This window comes from Ictidomys tridecemlineatus, chromosome 6 (assembly GCF_052094955.1).
Source record: "Ictidomys tridecemlineatus isolate mIctTri1 chromosome 6, mIctTri1.hap1, whole genome shotgun sequence".
NCBI classification, from domain to species: Eukaryota; Metazoa; Chordata; class Mammalia; order Rodentia; family Sciuridae; genus Ictidomys; species Ictidomys tridecemlineatus.
Genome location: NC_135482.1, coordinates 13,349,590 through 13,376,218, shown reverse-complemented (window position 1 = coordinate 13,376,218; position 26,629 = coordinate 13,349,590). Strand labels below are relative to the sequence as shown.

The following is a 26,629-nucleotide window of genomic DNA, read 5'->3' as shown; positions in this document are numbered from 1 at the left end:
TTTCTGGCCTCTGGCAAAGAGACTTTCAGCGTTAAATAAGCTCATCAGTTCCCAAGAATAAGTGTTAGTAATAGAGGTACTTTGGCTCTTGTCAATTCTTGTTATAAAGAATTAATTAGAGGGGAGGAGAGGGGGCATGGAGTCAGGAAAGACAGCAGAATGAGATGGACATCATTACCCTAGGTACATATAGGACTGCACATACAGAGTGATGCTACATCTTGTAAAACCAGAGAAATGAAAAGTTGTACTGCATTTGTGTACAATGAATCAAAATGCATTCTGCTATCATACATATCTAATTAGAATAAATGAATAAAGAAAGAAAAAAAATACATGGGATAGGAGAGACATTGGGCTTGACGATTTCTGGCAACTTTACTCCAATACAAACATATTCAATATAGGTAGATTAATTCTTTAAAGAAAATTAAAAGTGAAAATTAAAATTAAAACTGCTTTATTGGGGTGGAAAACAAGGCAAAAGAAGAACATCCCACACCACTCTAAAGTAGTCATGGTATTCATAAATTTCAACAACTTTGCATGCTATGAGTAAAGTTACATACAGAAAAAAGAAAGAATTAATCATGCCAGCTGCACTTGGATTTTCATTTTCATAGGAAATTCACGCCTTGGGCTGAAGTGGCAGAATGTAATAAGTCCGGTAAAAGGGCTGGAGATGTGGCTCAAGCGGTAGCGCGCTCGCCTGGCATGTGTGCGGCCCGGGTTCGATCCTCAGCACCACATACCAACAAAGATGTTGTGTCCGCCGAGAACTAAAAAATAAATATTAAAAATTCTCTCTCTCCTCTCTCTTAAAAAAAAAAAAAAAAAAAAGTCCGGAAAAAGACAGTAGGTTTGGCAGGCCCCAAGTGACCTCCTAGTCCACCTTCTATTCTTTAATTTACTTGTTCATTAAACATTTATCAAGTGCCCACTAGGCACTGCGCTGGGTGCAGCTCAAAGAAGTCAGGATCTGGCCATACTGGAGCGGCAGGTGGCTCATAACTAGGCAATCCCCAAGGGCACTGACCCAGAGAGTCCAATACTCAAACATGAGCCCATTTCCAAAAGCCAGGTGGGCCCACCTGAGTAAGCCTAGCCAGACGTTAATAAGCCCACCTCTAGGAATAAATCCGTTTATGTACTTTTCCCTAAATATAGCCCGGTTCTTGCCTGTTCATTACTCTTGCTGCATTTAAAAAATTCAAACTTAATGCTGCTAAACTGGTACGCTTAAAAATGGTCAAAATGGTACCGTTTACTTAGAATATAACGGGTGCTAAATGTTTTAAGGTGGGATAGTTACATTCAAGAATATGATGAAGGGCTCCGGGTGAGGCAGGGAGACTGCTCGGCCCGGGATCTGACCCCAGCACCAAAAAGGAAAGCCACACACCTCCCTCTGCGCCGCCCTCCGTGACCAGAAGTCAGCGGAACGGCAGGGAAATACCTAAAGGTGGGTGGCATTTTGTCTCTGATTCACCCTGCAGTTCTCAAGAAGTCCGCAGATGTCGCCACAAGCCGGACTGCCGTGTCCCTTCACCCCGCAGGACACACAGCAGCACGCCACACGATCACGCCCCGCGGGGGCCGCCCCAACCTCCCCCCGCCCCTTTGCCTTCGGCGCCCGCGAATGACGTCAGTCGCGAGCGCCGCCGCGAGTGCCCGCGCCTGCGCTCTGCCTGCCGGCGGCCTCGCGAGCTTGCGAGCCTCAGTGCGGCGCGCCACCTTCCCCTGCGGCCCGGGTCTTTAACTTGAGACGCCCTTGAGCTGAGGACCATGAACCGCAGCCGCCAGGTGACGTGCGTGGCCTGGGTCCGCTGCGGCGTGGCCAAAGAGACGCCTGACAAGGTGAGGCCTGGTCGCTCCGAGATCGCGGGGAGCGGCTTGCGGGGTCAGTGCGGCCTGGGGACCCCGCACCGGCTCTGGCCAGGCTGGTGTGACGGGACCGGCCGAGGCCGGCTTTGGCTTGGTTGCGGTGACAGGAGCCGTGGCTCGGTCGGCCCGGGTTTCGCTTCTCCGGGCGGGTGGGTCCAAGCCCAGCCACACCCCCAAATTCCCGGCACGTGGACCTCGCGGAATGGAAAGGGGCGGGGTGCCGCTTCGGGTGCGAGGTGGCGCCCAACGCTGCCTGACAGCAGCTGCACTCCCACCCCAGGGCACTTTCAGGCGCAACCGGGAAGGGAGCACCTGCGACCCGACGCCGCTTTGCACTCCCGTGCGTGGTGGTCGGAGGAGTGAGGATGGAGTCAAATTAGGAATTCCTTGAATTAACCCAAATGAGGTGCTGACGGGGCGGTGGGTTTGAGGAGTGAACGTGACCCAAGAATGAAAAGCCGACAGGAGCGCACACTGAGACTGTAGCGCACGTGAAAATTACTTAAGATGTCCATCACTTACATACTGAGTGCTTTCTGCAGGCCAGGCCTTGTCCAGGATCCCGAGATACGCGACAGTCCAGAAAAGGCCCTGCCTTTAATATGTGCGTTTATTGTATGTCAGTGGGAATAGGTTGTAAAACGGGTCGTTTTGAATATAATTGGGCCAAACCAATGATGACAGGTTGGGAAAATGATAGGAACGTGAGTGGCTTGGACAAGGAGTGCACAGGAGGAAGGGGTTGGAATAGTCCCAATAGATGTACATTCCACCAGAGCAGGGGCTGTTTTACTCACTTTTTCTCAGGTGTTTGGCTTGCAGCAGACATTCAATACATATTTATAGCATGGGGACAGAAAATTATCTCGTTAAAATTTGTTAAACGAGGAAACAGTTCTTATTAAAGGGAGACATACAGACTTTCAAATTCTTGAAGGTGGTGATTTTCAAATGAGCCTACACATTGGAAACACTTGGGGAACGTCACATATTACCGAGGTCCCACTCTGAAGTATTGAGATTAAGTATGGCCTGAAATATTTGTTTGTTTTTGTGAACTCAGGGCCTCACACACACTAGGCAAATGCTGTACCACTGAGCCATAACTCGGCACATGGCCTGAAATTTCTAAAGGTCCCCCAGGTGATTCTCTGTTGCAGACAAATTTGAAGAGTTTATACAAGGAAGTAGTTGAATTCTGTGAAATCCACAAAAGGAAAAATTACACAAATAACTATTTTTTAATCAAACTTAATTGTTTTCTGGAGCTATCCCACAGTGGAATGCCATTCTCAAAGGCTTTTTTTGTAGAAACTGGGTGATTGATTGGATTCATCATCAGTTGTTAAGCATCACCACATGGGCCACTGAACTATGTACTCAGATATACAGCCTCCCTCTTCAAGGAGCTTGTAGTTTGGTAGTGTTCTGTGTATTTTAAAGGTACTAAAGCACTGCTAAGGTGAGGGAATGCCAGTTTCAAAGTAAAGAGAGTGACCTGAGTTTTGAACTCTTATTAGGGTAAAGGCTATCCAGGTAGGAAGTCTGGACCATTTTAGTGGGAAATGATCTTGATTATAAGGACCTGTAAAAACTATTAATGTTAAATTGAAAGAGGCTGGATTGATGTTTGGTTCTCATCTTGATGATGTCTCTTGAAGTTTTACATTTGTTCACAAACTTATTAATTCAAAGACATCTAATGATTTCCTTAAATATGTTATAATGAAATGCTTTCTCCCTTACAGGTAGAGTTAAGTAAAGATGAAGTAAAACGTCTCATTGCTGAAGCAAAGGAAAAGCTACAGTAAGTAGCTTCAAGAATGTTGCTTTTTGTGATCAAATCCAGAAGAAATGTGCGCTTTAAAAAATAACTTAATGGTCTTGTTATTGGACCGTGCCATTTGGGTGATTGCTTTTTTCTTTTTGTTCTCATAGAGAAGAAGGTGGTAGTGAGGAAGAGGAAATAGGCAATCCTTCAGAAGATGGCATGCAGAGTGCCCGCACCCAGGCACGACCAAGGGAACCCCTAGAGGATGGTGACCCAGAGGATGACCGCACCCTAGATGATGACGAGCTGGCTGAGTACGACCTAGATAAATACGATGAGGACGGTGACCCAGGTGAGAAATCAGTCACTGCTGCTGTTTATACTCTATGGGCACAGTGCTCTCTACCATGCTTGTGGTATTCCAAAGCATTACTCCAAGTTTTATTATCCCCGACTTCAATTAAATAATCTGGTCCAAGATTTAGACAGAATGTTTTTAAACTAGTTTAGAAGATAAGCTCTAATCCACTGGTCTAAGGTATAAATCTAAGATCTTAAAAAAAAAAAAAAGGCATCATGTATTTTCTTGCATAAATTAGGTATATTAATCTGTAACCCATTTGTGAGTTCTTGTATGTGGTTATAATGTACTTGAACTTATCTCTTTATACCTTTTCCTCAACTGCATTGACTTTTTCACAATATGTGCATGTTGAAACAATGTTATGGGAGATGATTTAAAATTTTTTAAGAGAAGAAAAAAAGGAGAGCAGAAGAGCAGTTCAGGGGGAAATAAAGTGAACTGAGAAGACATAAACAGAACTTTATTGCTCTCTTTGGAAAGGAAGTGTGAACGTGTATGTAAAAGGAGCCAGTGGAAGCTGGGACACCGTGCCATGGTGGTCTCCTGGTCTGCTGCCCTGCTTGGCACTAACACCAGATCTTGAGGGTTGAGAAATAAGCATCGTGTTTGGTCCATGACTTAATACTTTTACTTATTTAATTTCTAAAATCCCAGTTGCTCTGCATTTTGGGACTCTGACAGAATCAGCAACTCCCAAGTTAGAAAATCAGAAAGACATAAATGACCCAACACATAAAAAATCAGTTCAATATGAATGTTACCTGCAGCAAAGCAAAATCACTACTATTTCATGATTACAGAGGAACAACTCTTGAAGGATTTCTAATGAGTAAACAAAAGTTGGTCCTTATATGATGTACAATATGTAAAATCCCAAAGATGATACCATTTTGATTTAATGTATGCTTCCTATTTGGTACTTTTTAAACTCTGATCCCCTTTCCTTATAAGTTTTTACCTTCCTTAACTTGGCTTTGTCAATAGCTGTGTGGGAAGGGAATATAAGTAATACTCTGACAAAGTGTCATGCTAAGTGACACTGAGGAGAGTCAAAGAATCTCTGTTTCTCTTCCTCAGAGTCTGGATTTATGCAACAATTCAGTGACCCAGTATAAAGTTTTATCAGTTTTATTAAATATCTAATCTTATGCTAGATCTTCTTGGGATGATAAAGTACATTTAACATAGTACATTAAAAAATTTCATAGCCATTATAATCAGGCACCAGAAATCACCCCTATTGGTGAGAAGTTCACATTGAAAAGTCAAGTAAAATAATATGCTCTCTAGAATTTGCTCTAAAAAACCCCAGAAATTGGGATGTGGGTAGGGAGAATGGGTAGAAGAAACAACAGTGAGAAAATATTGTTAATTGTCAAAGGTGGGGAATATGCCCTAGGTTTTTTTGGGTTTTTTTTAAATGCACTCTCTCCTTTTGTTCCTGCTTAGAAATTTCTATAATGCCAAGTTTTTTGTTTTAATTGGGCACATATGAGTTAATGGAGAACACTCTAGGGTGCCCAGAGGGCAGTTAGCATGGTGGAGTGCTTGAAGAATAGGACCTGGAGATGGGGTCTGTGCTGGGCGCAGGAAGATCAGTAAAGAGGGCAGGTTAAGGAGAAATGAGGAAGTAGGTTCTGGAGAAGATGGAATTGAGTAAAGCAGTGAGTGAAATTTAGCAGACTTGGTCTGGTCCCTCAAACGGGACATGTTCAAATACTGTAGGTAACGTTGTGGAGGTAGATGTTAACCTAAGGAAAGGAAAATTTAGTGCAGTGGGGCAAACTATAGAGAGCCTATAGTGTCGCAGCAGGGCTGAGCTTGGAAAGTGATTGATGGGGAGAAGAAACGGCTTGAATAAAGACCCACCGTGGGGGAAACACCGGTAAGTCCATCTGTGTGAGTGAAGATGCAGGAGGTGTGTGGGGAGTTGGTGAAAAGTCTGGAGCGACCAGTTGGGTCTTGGCTTGAATGCCAGGCTTAGGAATCGCTGTTCAGGGGATCATTGAAGGTCTTTGAGCACAGGGTGCAGGACAGCTTGGTATGAATCTTGGGGAGTTGCCTGAGGCAGCAGTGGAGAGTGAGTTGGGAAATGGGGTGAGCCTCTCCCAGGAGAAGCAAGGAACTTCAAGATAAATTAGGTCAGGGGACCTGGTCTGATCACGAGGAATGAGGGGGAAGAAATGGAGGAAAGAATTGCAGAGGCAGCTGGGAATTTGGCATCAGTCCTGTGGGTCGCTTTCTGTCAGAATTGGTCCCCCGTGTCAGTCTTACTGCTGGTGTACCCCTTTTCCTTAAGATAAGTAACCCTGTCTTACTCCATCTGTGTCAGATTTTATTGTCATTTATCCCTTTTTCCCGTCTAGATGCTCATTCCTCCTTATTCCTCATCCCCTAGCCTTGTGTCCTGTGCACTGCTGTTTACCTCATTTTTAAATACAGAATATCACCTCCATCCACCAGTGTCACCCAGTGCCGGGGTGGGTGGTGCTAAGGTTTGGACACTCTGGCTCTAAAGCCTTCATTTTTTTTCAGTGTGTTCCTCTTGGTGTGACCCGTCAGCCTTGGGTTGTGGACCCCACCTCGTTGAGGACATGGTGCTATGGGAAGACCCGTCGATCCTATCTTCTTAAAGTAGCTTCCCTAACAATGAGTGTGTCTTCCTTATCCTGAGTTTTATGTCACTCTGGGTCCACTCTATGTTATATTTGTAGATGTGCCATAAAAGAGTGATTCCGTTTTCAAGTCAGTTTAGTGAAAAGGGCATATAGCATTTTTTTCCCAGATTCATGAGGCACAATAGCATGTCAACAGTTCTGAGAATACTTGCACTACAGCAGCTGCTTACTCTGAAGCCATCGTTTCTCAGTTTTGACCAGACAGCCCTTATTTATTCTGTGTTGATTTTAGTGTTTCAGGGCAATTTATTTCCAGGTCCTCAAAACTACCATTCTGTAGCTCCTTGAATTATGATTGCACCGAGCAAGCTAGAGAGTCTGAGCACAGTTCTAATATTTTATAAAAGGGGTGGGGTCTTTTTGTTGGTTAGTTGGTGTGGTACTGGGAATTGAACATAGAACCTTGCACATGTTAGTCAAAAGCTCTACTACTGAGCCACACCCCAGCCCTTTTGATTTTTTAAGACATGGTCTTAGTAAGTTGGCTTAGGCTAGCCTCAAATTTGTGATCCTCCTACCTCAGCCTCCCAAGTAGCTGAGATTACAGGGTGTACCACCATGTCCAGCAGATTTAATTCTTTAATTCTTTCATTGGAAGATTGTGAATCCCAAGACTATCAGAAACGTACTCCAAATCGGGTAGAGAGAGATGAGGGGAGGGGGGATAGGAAGGGCAGCAGAATACAACAGACACTAGTATTGCTGTATATATAAATGTGGCTGTATAACCAATGTGATCCTGCAATCTGTACATGTGGAAAAATAAGAATTCATACCCTATTTGAATCAAATGTATGATATGTCAAGATCATTGTATTATCTTGAGCAACCAATAAAAAAAAAATATATATATATATAAATGGATTTTAAAATTCCTGCAGTTTCCTTTCTGTACTATGGATAATGTGTAGTTAGTATAAAATTGGGTCTAAGTCCACAGATGGATGTCTTCAGAAAACTGTTTTTGTCAAGATGACCATTTTACTCATTTTGATGAATTCCTTTAGATGCTGAGACACTTGGTGAATCTCTCCTGGGTCTTACAGTCTATGGGAGTAATGATCAAGATCCTTATGTTACTCTGAAAGATACGGTAAATTTTAACATCACTTTTCTAATTGTGCTCTTGAGTGTCTGAGAAACCTCACTGGATCTCTCCTTTAGCCACTGACTATTTTTTTCTGCCCACTTAGGAACAATATGAGCGTGAAGATTTCTTGATTAAGCCCAGTGACAATCTCATAGTTTGTGGCAGAGCTGAACAGGAACAATGCAATTTAGAGGTACATGGTAAGTGAAATAAGTCCTCTACTAAGAGATTTGGTAAGTAATATTAAAATAACTGTTATAGTTACTGTTATGCAGTCTTAAGTGCTAAATTCTGCTGTACCTCATTTGAGTTAGTTACAGAGTTAAATTACTTGTCCTTTTCCTGGTGGTGTTCTGGGCAATGTGTAGTCTGAGCTGTCACTTTGGTACCTTTGTATTTTTAGTGGAAATTGGTCCCTAGAAAGTTCTAATAGGGTTTTTTAATCTTTCATGTCAATATGTTCACCAGTTTTTTACTTTTCCCCCTTCCCAAGGCAGACATGGCAGCAAAAAAACTTACAAAAGTAACAGAATTTTCTGATCCCATTACCCTGAGGTAACCACTTGCTACCCTGGGTTTTTATTCTTGCCCATCATGGCCCAGACATTTTTATGTGATTACAATTATGCTGGACAGACAGATGTTTATCCTGGTTTTTTCAGAGTTGTTTCAGATATTCGCCTTTGTGAAACACTTTATTTTCTGCATAATAATTCAACAAAGAGAGCTGTAGTTCTCTTTTGGAACAAAAATTTCTTGCTCACCTTCCCAGTTCAAAAATGTTTATACCAAAGCCAGAGGCAAATGTTCTCCAGTATTCTGAAGTACACAGTGATATGAAGTTTTAAATCAGATGTGGTTTTGTTTTGTTTTCTGCAGTACTGGGTGTTGAACCAGGTATTAGGCTTGCTAGGCTTGCTGGGCTTCACCCCAGCCCCCTGGTTCCAGCTTAGATTTCTGTGACTCTTGGGAATCTTCAGGGCTGCCTGCAGGAAGCATATAGATTAGGCCAATTTTATTCCATGACTCATTGTGACCTTTTTAGGAAATTTTTCTTTAAAAAGTCTTCCGATAGCAGGCATTGTAATGTGAAGTTTTTCTCACTCTTGATATCTTTGAACTGTGCATATTTCAGATGAGAGCCATGTCATTCAAATTTTTTTTAATATTTTATTTTTTATAGTTGGACACAATACCTTTATTTTATTTATTTACTTTTATGTGGTGCTGAGGATTGAACCCAGGGCCTAACACGAGCTAGGCGAGCACTCTACCGCTGAGCCACAACCCCAGCCCCTCGTTCAAATTTTTTAACACCAATTCTAATTTCAAATAATTAAAATTATAAGACAGTCTTTTGTCATTATTTGTAACATTCTCATATAAGAACATTGTAGTCATTCCTTTGAATTCAGGATCAGAGTAGTAAGAAGTTAAGTAAGGCAATTGCATTTCCATTCCCCACTAAGTTAGGTCATTATAGATATGCTTTATTATTTGGGTGTGGAGGGTATCTCTGGATTACCCAGCATATTTCTAGTGATTTCAAAAATTATATTCTAAAGCTATGTACCGGGCGTGATGGTACACACCTCTGAGCCCAGCGGCTCTGGAGGTTGAGGCAGCAGGATCATCAGGATCATGGGTTCAAAGCCAGCCTCAGCAATGGCAAGGTGCTGAGCAACTCATTGAGACCCTGTCTCCAAATAAAATAGAAAATAGGGCTGGGATGTGGCTCAGTGGTTAAGTGCCCTTGAGTTCAATCCCCAGAACAAAAATAAATAAATAAATAAAGCTGATCTATTTGTTGCCCTGATGTGGTTAAAAGAAGAATGTGTTTTAAAGTATCATCACCAGTTTTATTTAAGATATAAGATAAGTACATTGGCCATGCTTGAGTCTTTTATAGGACCACAGTCTGATCATTTTGAACCTGTATTCTCATCGTAGACAGATGTGATAGAACTTCACGTAGAATCTGCTAATCCCACACCCATTTCAGAAGCAGAGGCCCAAGGAATTAAAAAAAAAAAAAATCCACAGCTTATTTTATGGTCTACTTCTTTCTTAACAAAAAGCATATCTGTAGGAGGTGGACATTCTGATATCTATTAGTGTTTCATTATATAATTTTTTTTTTAATCTTTATTTTTATTTATTGATATGTGGTGCTGAGGATCGAACCCAGTGCCTCACACATGTGAGGCGAGTGCTCTACCGCTGAGCCACAATCCCAGCCCCTCATTATATAATTTTTAAAAGACTTCCTAGTTATGGATTTTAACAGTTTTGGTTTTGCTACTTTATAACAATGTTAAAGAGCTCTTTTTTTTTTTTTAGTTGTTGATGGACCTTTATTTTATTTATTTGTATATGGTGCTGAGAATCGAACCCAGTGCCTCACATGCTAGGCAAGCACACTACCACTGAGCCATCATCCCAGCCTCTAAAGAGCTAATTTTGTTGGTTGCCATATTCCAATAGGAGGTCTTCATAAGTTTTGTTTACATTGTTGGTCTTTATAAACTTCTGAATATTGTATTTCCGACTATGAATTATTTTTCCCCAGTGTGGTCCTTTGTTTTTTCTGACTTATAATCAATCACTTAGACATTTAAGAAAATCAAATAAGTGCTCCTGAAGGATCCATCATGAATGTTTGTTTTCTGTCATGAATGAACTAGAAGATTAGACCATTTACCTGGCAGGCATGTGGGTGGGGGACTGTGGGTGTTCGTGTTCCTCTGTGGGGCATGCTAGATAATGGGCAGATATTAGACGTGAATAATTTTCACCTGCCAATATTGACTATGGATCTCCTTTTAATGTCATCCAATGTGTCTCTAGTTGGGAAAGTGTTCTTTTTGTGGGTGTAATTTCTGATGACTTACTCTGATGCAGTAACTTTTTTTTCCCAATCTTTTCAGTTTATAATCAAGAAGAAGACTCTTTCTATGTACACCATGATATACTTTTGTCTGCATATCCTCTCAGTGTGGAGTGGCTGAATTTTGATCCCAACCCAGATGATTCTACTGGTAACTGGAAAACTTAAGGTTGCCCTCTGGTCCCTAGCCCTGTTGCATTTTCCTAGCTAATAAACTGTTTTCTGTATGCGTGTATTCAGAATTGTTGCTGATACGAAGTTGCTGTTATTTTCTGAAGTTATGGTTATGAAGTCCTTAGCACAGCAATGCTTAATTTCTTGGGGTATGTCTATCTTCAGACTTTAGCTCCACTATAGCCTGAGGGACAAAGCTTGAAGCTTTTTAGAACATAGAACTATTGAAGTCCCATTAAAAAAACAATATAAAGTGGTAAAATGTGTATGTTACCTGCTAGAGTTTAGTGGCATGATCTGTTTCAGAAACATGAGGTAAAACTAAAATGAAGAGGCTTGCCCCTAATTGGGTTCTCATCTTGGCCTTTTTGGCCACATCCGCACCCTATTATGTGCTCTGGTAGTACTTCTTAAAAGAGAGGTAAATGCTGACAATATACTGACATCATCTCTCTTGTTTGTAAGGCCTTTTCACATTTATGAACCGACCTGACCCCCATCCTTACAGCAGCCCATGAGGAAGGAAGAGTGTTAGTGGGCCTCAGTTATCCCCACGTGTTGGTGAGGACACTGAAGCCAAACAAGGCACCTTCATGACTCAAATCGTAGTCCTAAAACCAGCAGCACAACATTGGTATCACCTGGGAGCTGTCAGAGATGCAGACTCAGGCCCGCTCAAGGTCACCTGAAATACAGTCTGGATTTTAACAACTTTTAGATGGTGCATATAGAAGTTTGAGAGTACCTGCTCTAAGCCATTGCTCACTTAACCTACAGTGTAATGTATTTGCTTAGAAGTTATTTTTGTCTTTTTTTTTTCTTTGTAATCACAAACACATTGTTTCTTCCTGCAGGAAATTACATTGCTGTGGGAAACATGACCCCTGTTATTGAAGTATGGGACCTTGATATAGTGGACTCTTTAGAGCCTGTCTTCACACTTGGGAGTAAACTTTCAAAAAAAAAGAAAAAGAAAGGAAAGAAGGTAAAAAGTTTAAATATTTTAAAAACAAATGCAGAGAAGTTTATTGGAGAATATAAGAACATACTTTTTCAATCAGATACTCTTGTTGGAATAAGACAGGTAGTTATAAAGGTATTATAATTTCTACTTTCAAAAACCCCATCCAGGGAAAACATTTGTTTGCATAAAACCTCCCACCCAAAATATGGCTTAGGTTGTGATTCTTCCTCGTATATAATAACTATTCATACGAATATGCTAGTTTTGCACTTTTTTAAAAGTTTCTATTTAGCTTCTTGTGTGTTGTATTCTAAATATCCATGTATTAATTCCTGTTGTATTTTAAATTGTTAGGTTTGGGGGAGGCAAGTGGCAATATTGCTGTTTGTAGGATTAGTGCCTACATTACGAGCTCATGTTTCTTCCCTGTAAAGATCACTTATCCTAGGTATCCATGGCAATAGGCAGTCAAAATGTTTAGTTCTTCAAGCAGGTGTGTGTTACAGCAGAACACTAATCTTATGATCTAAAGCATCTTGCAAATTAATATATCAATTTTATGGAGGGGAGGCTTTTAATAAAAAAAGTAACTAAAACAATTATTGCAGAGTTCCTCAACAGAAGGGCATACTGATGCTGTCCTTGACCTTTCATGGAACAAACTCATCAGGTAAAAAGAAATGGCACTTGCTTGACTGTCAGATCTGGCCCTGGTGACTTGACAGCTGTCCCTGTCTCTGCTGGGTGTGTCATGGGCCTCTGTTTCCACCCCGCTCGCTGTGGTGTCAGGGCACAGCTCTGCGTTCTGTCTGTGCATCCCCCACGTGACCCGCGCTTCTCACCACGGAGCTTCCTGCATGTTGTGATGTGGCTCTCTCTGCTCCCCAACACTGGAAAGACGGCATGTAGCACGATGCCAGTGGGACAGTGGGTCAATGGGCTTTTTCACAGAAGACATTTTTCTTACTTCATTTTTCATATCTCTACTGCTTGCTTTTTTTTTTTTCTTTAAAATATCCATAACATAAAATTACCACTTAAACCACTCTGTTTTGGTGACTTTTTGGACATTCACATTGCTGTGCAACCATCACCACATCCATCTCTAGAACTTTTTCATCTTCCCAAACTAAACCTCTGAACCCTATAAACACTTCAACAATAACTCCCTGTGTCCCCTTTCTCCCAGTCTTGACAGCCACCCTTCCATTTTCTGTCTCTATGAATATGATTATTCTAAACACCTCACATGAACATACAGTATTTGTCTTTTTGAAACTGGCTTACTTCGCTCAGCATAAAGTCTTCCAGGTTCATACATGTTGTTATTCAAGTCAGTTTCCTTCTTTAAGGCTGAGTTATATTCTATTGTGTGTTAATACTACATTTGTTAATCCATTCATCTGCAGACTCTTGGGTTGCTTCCATCTTTTTGCTATTGCAAATAATGCTGCTGTGAATGTAGATGCACAGAATCTCAAGTCCCTGCTTTCAGTGCATTTGGACATGTCCCCAGAAGTATTGCTAGATCATATCATAGTTCTAATTTTTTGAGGAACTACCATACCATTCCATGGCATTTACACCATATTATATTCCTACCAGCAGTGCACATGGAGTCCAGTTTCTCGCTTTCCTTCCAACATTTATTTTCTATTTTTTAAAAGTACTTTTCTATTTTTATTTTCTATTTTTTGATACTAAGAAGTATGAAGTTTGGTTTTTTGTTTTTGAGAAAGGGTCTCACTTGAACTGCCCGGGCTGACCTCAGACTTGTGCTTCTCCTGCCTCAGCCTCTTGAATCCCTGGGAGTATAGGCATGTGCCACTATGCCTGACCTTCGTTGTGGTTCTGATTTGCAGTTCTCAAGGATTAGTGATATTGAGCATCTTTTGGTCACTGTATTTAATCTTCCTTGTAAGAAATGTCTATTCAAGTCCTTTGTCTGTCTTCTGAGTTGTTTGAGTTCTTTACATATTCTGGACATTAATGCCTAATCAGAAATATTGTCTTCAGTTCTGTGGGTTATCTTTCTGTTTTCTTTATAGAATACTTTCCAGCACAAGTGTTTCATGTCAGTGATGTCCAGCTTATTTTTGTTTGTGCTTTTGGTGCTGTATGTAAAAAACCATTGTCTAACCTGGCATCATGAAGGTTCATACCTGTGCTCTCAGAAGAACACTTCTGAGAGTTTCATAGCATTAGCTCTTAACACTTAAACTTGTGGTCCATTTTGAGTTATTCTTTCATTTGTGATGTGAGGTGTCGGGGCCTAACTTTTGAATGCGGATATGCGTTGTCCCTGATCCACGTGTTGAAAAGACCATTCTTTCCCCATTGAGCATTAATTATCTTGTCACTTTTGTCAAAAATTCTATCCTGTTAATGCATAGATCTGTCCAAATGTCAGTAACAGACCACCGTAACTTTTTAAGTTTTGAAATCTGGAAGTATGAGTTTCCCAACTTTGCTCTTAAGATTTTTGGGGGTTTTATGGGTTATTATTTGCATTTTCCCATGAATTTTAAAATCAGTTTGTTACTTTCTGCAAAAAAAAAAAAAAGTCAGCTGGGATTTTGATTTTGAAAGGGACTGATGTGATTCATTCTGTAGATCAGCTTATAGCTCAGTGGGTTGATGCCCTGTTTCCATCTTACCAGTATTCAGTCTGCAGTACAGGAGCAGGGGATTTTCTGTGTAATTAGACTGGCTTTCATTTCTTGGGATAATCTTTGGTAGTTCGCAGTGTATTGTTAGTTGATGGTATATAAATTGCATTTCTTTTGTTAAACTTATTATTTTATTCATTTTGATGCTATTTAAATTGATTCCTTTCTTAATTCAATGCTCTGATTTTTAGATCATATCTAATTTATGTGTTCCCTGTCTCAGAAATGTGCTGGCAAGTGCATCAGCTGACAGCACAGTAATTTTGTGGGATATGTCCGTGGGGAAACCAGCAGCTAGCCTCGCTGTGCACACAGACAAGGTATGGTGACTGAGTGAATGAAGAGGATTCTCAAAAATCTGGGGCATTTACATGTGTTTTGGTTTACAAAGTGCTTCACTGTTATCTCATGGGATCTTCACAAAGCTCTCTGCAGCAGGTATAATGTCATCTCAGAGATGTAGAAATGGGTCCAGGAAGGTATAGTGACTGGGAATATTAGTGCCCTATAACATGTTTTCAGAGGATCCTAAAAAAGGACTGGGATTTCAGTCAGCATGATAGAACAGCATGTGACAGATCATGACTGCACTGGGCTCTGTAGGACTTTGAAGCCGGTATAGTTGCCAGATACATTGGACCATTCACCCTTTTTCTTCTGAATATCTTTTAACATTCAAAGGGGACACACACACACACACACACATACACATTCTCATATATAACAAACGTTTTGGGGGTAGTTAGGGTAGGGGATAGTGAGATAGCCAGGGCCAGATGACAGGTGCCCAAATGCAGGGATAGGAGGAATAGATCATAGTGTTCCCCAGCTCTGTCAGGTGGCTGAAGTTTGCAGTGACTCATTATATATGTTATACAGAACTAGAAGGGAAATACTGAGATCTATAAGCAGAAAATATGAAACTGTGATAGTAGGAGCAGATGTGACTCCATTTTGTTTTATGACTTCATCCTGTAAAACAACCATGCCAAGTAGAAGAGTCATGACTGGGGCAAAATATTCTTTACCTTTTGCTATAGAAACCTCTAAGAACACAGAACTACCTAATGGGGTATTGTTTCTGTAACTAGGGTAATGGGGCTCTGTTTCTGTAACTGGGGTGACTGGGATAACTGTGATTGGTTAGGCTTCCCTCCGCTTGACTGCACTGTCCAGCTTCTGTAACCTGTCTTGCTTGCATTGGCTAGACCCCCTGAACATCCCTTTTGCGGTTTTCAGGCTTATAAAGAGCACCCTTGCAATTGTTCAGGGCTGATCAGGGGAACAGCTTTATGTTCTGGTCAGCCGCCACCGGTGTGCTTCAATAAAGGCTTGATTCATAAAGGCTTGATTGATTAAAAAAAAAAAAAACGTTTTGGGAATACTACATTATATCCTTAAGTGCTGGCCTTTATTTGGGAATATAGTTTGCCAAACATTTGTTCCCTTTTTTGGCACCAGGAATTGAATTCAGGGCACTTTACCACTGAGCCACATCCCCAGCCTTTTTTTAATTTTTTATTTTGAGACAGTCTTGCTAAGTTGCTTAGGGCCTTGCTGAGTTGCTAAAGCTGGCCTTTAACTTGTGATCCTCCTACCTCAGCCTCCCAAGCCACCGGGATTCAGGTATGCACCATCAAGTCAAGCCACAGATTTATGTTTCTTTATACACTACTAATTTTGAAGTGAATAATTTATAGAAATCAGTTCTTACACGTTAGATAATGGTACCAAAAATAAAGACAGATACACAAATCTCTTCATTTATCTTTCTTCCTCTTAGGTCCAGACTCTGCAGTTTCATCCATTTGAAGCACAGACTCTAATTTCTGGATCATATGATAAGTAAGAAAGCACTTCAAGAATTATTGTTGCTGTTTTTATCCTCTTGAACTAATTCAAAAAGTATCCCTTGATACCCAGACTGAATGTACATACTAGTGAGGCGCCTACTTTCCTTTTCATTATGGCCCTTCCAGTCTAAGGATGTGTGGTTTTATCATAATAATGTAGCTATAGGAGTTTGTAACTTCAATTTTTTGAGCATGTACAGGTTAGCCATTATTATGAAACAGACATCCCCAAATTCAGTTACTTTCCATAATAACCATTTACGCTTTCTGCCTGTGTGAGGCGGGACAGTGTGGGCTGAAGTCAGCTGGCCACTCTGCCTGCAGTAGGCTAGGCCAGCAGGCTAACCCACACGCGTTCTCATGACGAGTTCGGACGAACAAGAGATACCAAGACCTCTGAAGATGTAGGTTGAGAACTAGTGCCCTGTCTTGTTTTCTTGATCAAAATAGATTACATGGAGTGGGGGATGTTCACTGCCTTTATGAGGAATGCCCACGTCACGGGCAGAATTCATGGAAGTGGGAGGTTGGGGACTGAGAGACCCTGCAGGCAACCACAGGAGCCTCCTTTGTGCAGACTGGGTCTGAAGGTGGGAAGTGCAGCAGTAGAATCACCAATGTATTTGATTGCTTACCTTTGAAGAATGGTACGTTGACATTTCTTAGGTGTCCTTCACTCAAAATTACCTCGGCTCCCCCAGTACAGTAACCTGATTGGGAAGAGCATCTGCAGCTAAGACATGAGTTATGTGGCTCTGGGCTCTACCCAGGAAAGGGTATTTTAGAAATCGTCCTGAACTTTTGAAAGTAGGATTCATCTGGTAAGTGTTATAAAGTAAAGCCACTGTTATATCAGAGCCACCAGTACCTTCAAGTGGCAAGACCAGATGTATGGTCTTGCCACTTGAAGGTACCTATTAGGGAAAATCAACTCATTTTTTTCCTACTTTTAGAACCTTAAAACAGGCTTTAAATAATGGGCTTTTGACTTCACACTCTGTTCTGTTAACCATGTTATTAAAAGTCAATATCCGGGCTGGGGATGTGCCTCAGGCGGTAGCGCGCTCGCCTGGCATGCATGCAGTCCGGGTTCGATCCTCAGCACCACATACAAACAAAGATATTGTGTCTGCTGAAAACTAAAAAAATAAATACTAAAAAAAAATTTTAAAAAAAAGTCAATATCCGCTAGGCATGATAGTTGCACACCTGTCCCCAGCTGAGCAAGGAGAATGTCAAGTTCAGGCTAACCTGGGCAATGTAGTGGGGCTCTGTCTTGAGAAGTAAATAAATTAAAATACTAATGTAAGAACTCTTCAAACTCTAACTAACTGCCTAAATGTGTCCAGGTCAGTGGCTCTATATGACTGCCGAAGTCCAAACGAAAGCAATCGGATGTGGCGATTCAGTGGGCAGATTGAGAGAGTGACTTGGAATCACTTTTCACCTTGTCATTTTTTGGTAAGAATGTGAATGTTACTGTTGTGATTTTCTAGGTTTCTAACAGCTTATTTTCCCTAACCCTATTGTATAGAGATTCTCTGAAAATCCTTTTTTGTGTTAACTGTGAAGGAAGTGTTTCAGGTTGAAAAAACAAGTTTGGGGTTGTTTTTGTTTGTTTTAAACAAGAGAATGGCTCAGCCACAAAAGCATTAGTGCACATGTGAATGATTTTGCTAATTGCCAACGACTCAAGAGTGTACTGCATCTTATTTTTACTTACTGATTTTGATCACTTTTTTAGTGAGTTTTTTTTAAATATCAGGCATAGTTAATATTCCTTATTTTTTAATGGTAAAATCAGTCCAAGAAGATATTCTTTACTTATTCATACTTAAATGGAGTTCCAGTGATGAGAATGCTAGCAGCTTTCATTTATAACCCTGTATCCCAATAAACACCCTTACTGTATGAGGGAGGACAGTTTTCCACATAACATCCAGTGATTCCACCAACATTTGCATCCAGGATAAATAAAATCCCAACTTTCCTCCATAAGGGAATATTAATTAAGTTGTGATACCTTCATGTTTCTCAATTTCCTGAAATAATGAAAAGGAAGTAAAGTGTTTTAAAAAATAAGTACTGTTTTAAAAAATAACTTTCTTGGGGCTGAGGTGTAGCTCAGTGTTATAGCACTTGCCTAGCATGCATGAGGCACTGGGTTCAATCCTCAGCACCACATAAAAATAAACAAATAAAATAAAGGCATTCTATCCATCTACAACTACAAAAAAATTTTTTAAAAAATAACTTTCTTAAAAGATGTGGACACTTTTTTTTTTTTTTTTTTTTTTTTTAAAGAGAGAGTGAGAGAGGGGAGGGAGAGAGAGAGAGAGAGAGAGAGAGAGAGAGAAATTTTTAATATTTTATTTTTTAGTTCTCGGCGGACACAACATCTTTGTTGGTATGTGGTGCTGGGGATCGAACCCGGGCCGCACGCATGCCAGACGAGCGCGCTACCGCCTGAGCCACATCCCCAGCCCAATGTGGACACTTTTAATAAGTTTCCTGAAGTAATAATTCTGAGAATCGTCTCAACTCTGCACCTTGAGTACATGCAGATCCCAGCTAAGCTGCCTGCCTGAAGCCAAATGTTAGTTACCAGGAGTGAGGCCACAGCTGTATTGTACACTGGCCTTCAACAGTCAGGCCCAGATCGTTCCTGAGGTTATTTGCTGGCAGATGGTCATAGATGCTAAAGTCACAAAAATGTAGGGAAGTGAGAGGTGATAAAATGTTCACCTCCTTCCTCTTCAGTTTTTGGCCCTGTCTCCAGCCTTCAAGACTTCCTCAGGTGTCCATCCTCCTTTCCTCCCATACTAGCTGGCCCTTGGCCTGTATATAGGCTTGGTTTCTCACCCAGTCTTTTTTTTTTTTTTTAATCTGTTTATTTTTATTTTTTAATGTGGCTGCTAGAAAATTTTAAATTATATACATGGCTTAACATTATTTTTATATTATCATAGCAGTGCTATAGGATAAATATATGTTAATATCAACCCCACATAAAATTTTATAATGACATTAGAAATAACATCTAATATAGTCTCACAAGTTTCCCAAGTTAAAAAAATCACACACACCTGTACTCTTATAAACAAAACCAAAAAAGACTGATTATAATCGTCTTCATCATCACTAGCACCTGCAGTACACTTAGGTCTGAGTCTACAAATGCCCGCTCTTGACTGAGTACCTGTTCCTCCATTTCCTCCTTGCTGGAGAGAGCAGCAGCCCACCTGGTTTGCCTTTCCACCCTACCTGTTGAACCGCTCTGCGACCATACTGACCCACTTTCTTCAGAAGCCATTTCCTTTGTTTGCCTGACCTCTAGTCCTGATTCTATGGGCTCCTCCCCAGCTGTACTTTGAGTAACCTCTGCTCCCAGCCCTGCTTTTAGACTTACACTCAAGGTCTAGCCCTCTGCCCTGATGGATGTGACTGACCCCTCTGTGCTCCCACGCTCTGTCACCATTCCATCCATTCACCAGAGCTTTGTTCCTGACTCACGTCATGGGGTCAGTGGAGTGTACCTAGTCCATGTGGGTACAAACTGGCTCAGCTAAAAGGAAGTTCTTTGTGTCCACGTTAATTCTCCACAGGTGAGATATGAAACCGATTTCCACTGTGATTTATGCTACTTAACCATTGCTAATTTTATTGGTATCCTCTTTACTCTTTGCAGGCCAGTACAGATGATGGCTTTGTATACAATTTGGATGCACGTTCAGATAAGCCGGTTTTTACACTCAATGCACACAATGATGAAATCTCTGGTGAGCAAGAATATTGTCTTTAATTTCCATAAACTCAGGATGAAGTAAATCTGAATTTCAAAGTTAGACTCTCTGAACTAATCGTTATCTTCCTTTAGGTCTTGATCTCAGCAGTCAAATCAAGGGCTGTCTTGTAACAGCTTCAGCAGACAAATATGTGAAGATTTGGGACATATTGGGAGATAGGCCAAGTCTGGTTCATTCCAGGGACATGAAAATGGTAAGAATTTCCTGGACATCTTTATTTCCTGTTACTCTGATTCTTGCTTATCTTTTTCTTGGAATCACTGCATTAAAAAATGTATTGACGTTAATTTTGAGCTTTAAGTTTTCTAGAAATTATATGACTTAGGAAAGTTCTGGAAATTCAGTGATTATTTTGGTTCCCTTTCTAATTCACATGATTATCAGTCACTTAGTAAGACCAAAAAAGATGGAGAGAGGACACAGACAAGTAAAGTGGCTATTATTTTACCCTAAAATCAGGAATCTTTGACCTTAAGGCAGCAGAGCTCTTGGCGTCAATATATTCTTCTCTCACTACCTCGTCACATAACTAGCTCTGAGTGCACTGAAGTTGATACGTAGTAGTAAAGACTGCTGAAATAACCAGTATTCTTTGAACAAATATTAAGCACATCCCATGTGCAAGGCACTGTTATTTAAATTAGACTACATAGAACACTACACGGCTATTAGAAATCGTGTGTGGGGGGTATTAACTAATAGTAAGGCAAGTTTCATAAAATCACTTTAAGTATATTTTATAGTATCATGCATATTTCCAAATGCCTGATTATTTAAGTCTCTAAGTTAAGTATACTACATCCCAGAATATGAAGTTGCTGTCCTCCTATTTTTCTTATTCATATTTCCTATAACGCATATGTATTATCTAGTAATATCAATGTAAAAGTGAAAACATCACAAATTTAAAAATAACTTGAGGGCGAGGGATGTACCTTGGTGGTTGAACAAGTGAGACCCATCGATGCAAAGGAAAAAAAAAATCTAAGTGACCTGTGGTTTTAGTTTCGTTGTTTGAAAGGAGAGCTTCTGGGTCTTAGCGGATTCGTTGTCTTAGGAAATCACCCCTAGGATAACAAAGAGACAGGCGGCTAGGGCGAGCGCCCACCTCCAGGGCACGACTTCCTGCTGCACCCTTCCTGCTCTGACAGGCAGCATCCCTCCCCTCAGGGCTGCAGGCCACCTTTGTGGTAGTGATGTGGCTGCACCTGCTCACACTGTGGGACCTTAGAGAGACAAGAGCTTTTCTTTCTCCCTAGGGAGTTCTCTTCTGTTCTTCATGCTGTCCTGATCTGCCATTCATTTACGCCTTTGGAGGTCAGAAAGAAGGGCTTCGAGTCTGGGATATAAGCACCGTCTCTTCAGGTAAGAATCTGCAGTTTCTCACTCTGAGCTCTGAGAGTACCAACCCAGGGTGCAGCTGCAACCCATGAGGGAGATTGAGTGTCATCCTTGGAGTGGTCTCCTTTGGAATGTTCGTGCCCACAAATACATTTGTTGTCACACTTTTTAGTTTTGTTTTCCTAGGGTTTTGAGTGGGAGGTTGTTTTTGGGGGGAACTATGTATTGAACCCAGGGGTTCTTTACCACTGAGTAATCCCCAGCCCTTTTATTTTTTGAGACAGGGTCTGCCTAAGTTGCCTAGGCTGATCTTGAATTTGTAATCCTCCTTCCTTCCTCAGCCCCACAAGTAGCTTGGATTTCAGACATGCAGCACTGTCCTCGACTCAAATGTATAATTTTTTTTTTTTTGACCAGGGATTGACCCCAGGGGTGCTCTACATAGAGCCACATCCGCTGACCTTGAATTTAGGATCCTCCTGCCTAGATGTGCATTACCACACTCGCTCACATGTAGATAATTTTTTAATTATTTTAAAACCAGAAGATCTGGGAAAGCTGGAAGGAAATGTAGGATGGTCTACCAATGTGACTAAATCTGCCCTTTTCTCGAGTACTATCTGTAAGATTGTTTTCCTAAAGAGACCAGTCCCTGTCCTTCAGGAGATCCTATTTGCTTTTTTTTTTTTATTATTCTGTGTTCTAGACACGTAGAGATACTGTGTCCCCACTATATGATTCCTGAATCTTCCTTTCCATGCAGAAGGATCCTGAGATTTCTCTCCGGGTTATTCTGATAAGAATTTACGTTTAAGGAGTCCTAAATGCCAAAAGTTCTCAACTGGTCGTGATATAGAAAAAGAGGAAAGAAAACAGGAAACAATGAGAAGTAGAATAAGGGAAGGACAGTCACTGTTAGAGGGGATGGGACAGCCATTATCCAAACATTCTAGGTTAATACAAGGCAAGCTGAAGTACAAAAAAATATTTTTTAAAAAAACCAAACTATTTGCTTTAAAGTTAAAGCATACTACCTTTAACTTCTAAGTTATTTACTTACTTTCTCATTTACTAAGTTGCCCTGCTACACACCCAGGTACTAAGAATTAAACCCAGGGGTGAGCTACATCTGCAGCCATTTTTGTTGACATTGATTTTTGATGCTGAGGATCAATCCCAGGGACTTGCACATGTGAGGCAAGTGCTTTACCACAACTATATCCCCAGCCCTTCCCCACCTTTTTTTTTTTAGAGACAGGATCTTGCTAAGTTGCTGAGGCTGGCCTCAAACTGGCAATCCTCCTGCCTTAGCCCCCCAACAGCTGGGATTATAGGAATGTACCACCACACCAAGCATAGGGTAGAAATTCTGTTATGAAAATATCGTCAGTACTTTCTAGCCGGGCACAGTGGCTCACACTGAAATTCAGCCTACTCAGGAGGTTGTGGCAGGCATGGAGGGAGGGCATATCCACCCAAAACAGGATTTTATTGCTTATTTCTATATCTTAGTCTCTTTTTGTATTATAGACTTAATTTCCTGATCTGGTGGTTTCTTAACTGTTGATTTGTGTTTCAGTAAACGAAGCATTTGGAAGGCGCGAGAGGCTCGTTCTCAGCAATGCAAGAAGCTCATCTATTAGTGGCCCTTTTGGGAGCAGGAGCTCACACACACCAATGGAGTCTTAATGAACATCATAAAATTGCCTGGTTTGCCTACTTTAACTCAGTGTTTTAAAAAGATGGCTTCAAAATATTCCACATTGTGGGGGTTCAGCTCAGTGGCAAAGCGCTGCCTAGCATGCGCAAGGCCCTGAGTTCAGTCTCAGCCCTGAAAAAGAAAGAAAAGGAAAAAAAATGTTCCACATGCAGCTAGAGACATGTAGTGATGGAAACAAGATTGGTTGCCTACTGCCTCGCGTCCCTTTGTGCAGCTGTAGTGGCAATACAGAGCAGGTCTTTGTGCTTGCCTCCAGGTGGGTGGTGTATGGGGTTATTGTTGGATTTCTTGAAAATGATAATAAAAAAGGTTTTTAAGAACTTATTCCCTTAGGGAAGAATGAAGGAACTTTGGTTTGTGTAGAGGAGAGAGGTGGGGTTGTGGGGACGGGAAGGACAGTAGAATGAGACACATTACCACCCTACATATATGTAGGATTACATTAGTGGAGTGACTCTGCACCATGTACAGCATGTCAGAATGCATTATACTGTAAAGTAAATTAAGTTTAAAAACACAAAAAACTAATTCCTTAAACATGACATCTGTCGCAGGAAATCTAGGTTAGTGAATTAGGTAGTAACTTACGAGTTCTGTGGCTGTTAAGTCAGGATGTGCTGGGTTGCCCAAGGCTGGCTCAAGTGATCCTCCTGCCTCGGTCTCTTGAGTAGCTGGGGTTTCAGGTGCACACCAGGCCTCAGAATTTTAAGAGGGGAAAAAGCCTGTGATTTTAACAGATGATGACCTAGGCCTGGAAAGGCATTGATTTGGCCAAGATCACAGAGGCAGACATCCCAGAGACTCCATTTCTCTGACTATTCTTGATTGAATGCTCATGACTTTAAAATGTTCTCAGTCCTAAAGCAGCGTGCCATTTTTTCCAGAATGTCCAAGAGAAGAGGCAGACTGTTTATTCTCAGATGTTGAATGCCCTTCAGTCTCTGTGCCTTGTGCTGTACAAGGGAAGAGTCCATGTGAATAGGAAAGGTTTCTTTGCTCTCCACCCAGTGGAACAGTTCTGATTACAGACTGTCTTCAAGTGTGAATGCTCAGAGGCAGCAAAAATCAATTTGATTTATGAGATCCAACCCTAACTTGGTAGAGCTACAGTCAGTGAATCACTGACATCTCCTGTGTAACTTATGAAAGTGACGTGAATGTCATTCCAGTTTCAGACACTGGTATGAAGTTGTTGCAACTTGGACTTTTAATCCAATATCAAAACAAACCATAGATTATTCAGTTAATGAGAGCAATAAAAAGTAATGAGATTTTCAATAATAAATTCCCAACAACAAAAAAGCCCAGAACTAATGGCTTCACTGCTGAGTTTTACCAGAATTGAAGGGGAAGGAACTCCACAAACTCACTCTGTGAGGCTAGCAGTACTATAAAAAAAACTGACAAGGATACATTAAAAAAACTGTAGACCAATATGTCTGATGAACATGGATGCAAAAGCATTCAGAACATTAGGAGACAATTCAAGTGCACATCAAAGTGATCATCAACATAAAGGTGGTATCATTCCAGGGATGAAGGCTGGTTGAACATATGCAAATCATTAAAAGGAATACATTACATAAATAGAATGCAGGATTAAAAATCATATCAATAGATGTAGAAGAAGCATTTCATAAAACTCAGCAAGCCTTGTGATAAGACCCTGAACAAATTAGATATGGAAGGATCGTACCTCAATGTAATAAAGGCTGCATTTGACAGGCTCCCAGCCAACAGCATATTGAAGGAGGGGGGTGCGGAGTCTGTTTCCTCTAAGAACAAGATAAGGGTGTCTACTCTCACCACTCTGAATACAGTACGAGAACTAGACAAATGGAGGCTATAGATAAGGAGGAAGTCAAATTATCTCTGCTAATGCTAAGATTCCATACACAGAAAAGCCAAAAGATAGAACTGATAAATGAATTTAGTGAAGCAGCAGGATACAAAATCAGTGGTTTTTCTACACACCAAGAAAGCAGTCCCAATCACAGTAGCCACACAAAAATGCCTAAGAATAAACAAAAGTGACAGGCCTCTACAGTGAAAACGACAAAACACTGATAAAAGAAATTATAAATATTAAGATGTCCATACTACCTAAAGCAATCAACAGATTGAGTACAATTCGCATCAAAATAGCAATGAAATTCTTCAGAGAACTAGGAAAAAAATCCTAGAATTCATGTGGAAGCACAGAAGGCCTCAGGTAGCCAAAGCAATGGGCAGAAAGCAAACTGGAGGCACCCCAATACCCGATTTGAGACACACCACAGAGCCACGCTGCCAATGGAACCAGACAGTGGGACAGTAGAGAGGAACCCTCACATCTCCAGCCAACAACAATGGAGAAAGTTCAGCCTCTCCATTGAGTGGTGCTTGGAGAACCAATATCCACATGCAGAAAGACAAAACGTGGCCCCACTCTCACCCTCTGTGACAGTCAAAACAGATCCAAGACCTCATGTAAGATTTGAAATTAATGTAGGAAAGTGGGAAACACAATATTGGTACAGTGATTTTCTATAGGATTCTAAAAGCAAAGAAAACAAAATTGGTAATAGGATTTGTCAAACTAAAAAACTGCACAAGAAAGGGAACAGCAAAAAAGCAATCTAAAGAATTTGAAAAAAAATATATATTTGCCAGCTATTCCTATGGCAGGGTTATATCATGGATATATATATAAAGAACAAAAAAGCAAATAATCCAGTTTTTAAGTGGGCAAATGATTTCTCAAAAGATACATATATGAAAAATGTTCAATATCAGTAGCCATCAGGAAAATGTAAATCAAAACTACAATAAGATACAATTTCAGCCCAGTTAGAATGGCTGTAATCAAAAAACAACAAGTGGTGGTGAGGATGTGGAGAAAAAGTAATTCTTAAAAACAACTGGTGGGACTGTAAATTATTGCAGGCGCTAAGGAAAGCAATGTGGAAGTTCCTCAGAATGCTAAAAATAAGCTGTGTGCACTGGTGCATGCCTATAATCACAGCAACTCAGGAGGCTGAGGCAGGAGGATCATAAGTTTGAGGCCAGCCATAGCAACTTAGCAAGACCCTGTCTCACAAAAAATATAAAAAAGAGCTCCAAGGTAAAGCATCCTTGGGTTCAATCCCCAATCCAAAAAATAAAAGAGCTAAAAATATGGGCTGAGGTTGTGGCTCAGCGGTAGAGTGTTCATCTCGCATATGTGAGGCCCTGGGTTCAATCCTCAGCACCACGTAAAAATAAATAAGTGAAATAAAGCTATTGTGTCCAACCACAACTAAAAAATAAATATAAAAAAGCTAAAAATAATGATCTAAACCCACTCCTGTGTATATCCCAAAGAAATAAAATCTGCATACAAAAAAAAAAAAGTTACATGCCCATTTTTATTATTGCACTATCCACAAAAGCCAAGATTTGGACTGGAT

The 26,629-nt window shown here is 40.8% G+C and overlaps 1 protein-coding gene and 1 long non-coding RNA gene across 2 annotated transcripts; one reads left to right on the top strand and one right to left on the bottom strand.

The window, feature by feature from the left end:
- Window positions 1-443: 443 nt before the first annotated feature.
- On the bottom strand, window positions 444-1,602 carry LOC144378548 (uncharacterized). The gene is made up of 2 exons (XR_013440313.1): window positions 1,457-1,602; window positions 444-779 (listed from the first exon to the last, which is right to left on the bottom strand). It is a non-coding gene; the product is annotated as an uncharacterized LOC144378548 (long non-coding RNA).
- Window positions 1,603-1,666: 64 nt separating this feature from the next.
- On the top strand, window positions 1,667-23,525 carry Pwp1 (PWP1 homolog, endonuclein). Its single transcript, XM_005322322.4, has 15 exons — window positions 1,667-1,857; window positions 3,633-3,691; window positions 3,823-4,007; window positions 7,705-7,790; window positions 7,891-7,987; window positions 10,715-10,825; window positions 11,703-11,833; window positions 12,421-12,482; window positions 14,705-14,801; window positions 16,265-16,326; window positions 17,684-17,795; window positions 20,023-20,113; window positions 20,212-20,333; window positions 21,400-21,505; window positions 23,061-23,525. Exons 1-15 carry the CDS (start codon window positions 1,786-1,788, stop codon window positions 23,168-23,170), a joined length of 1,503 nt encoding a protein of 500 aa, XP_005322379.1. The 5' UTR covers window positions 1,667-1,785; the 3' UTR covers window positions 23,171-23,525.
- Window positions 23,526-26,629: the final 3,104 nt, after the last annotated feature.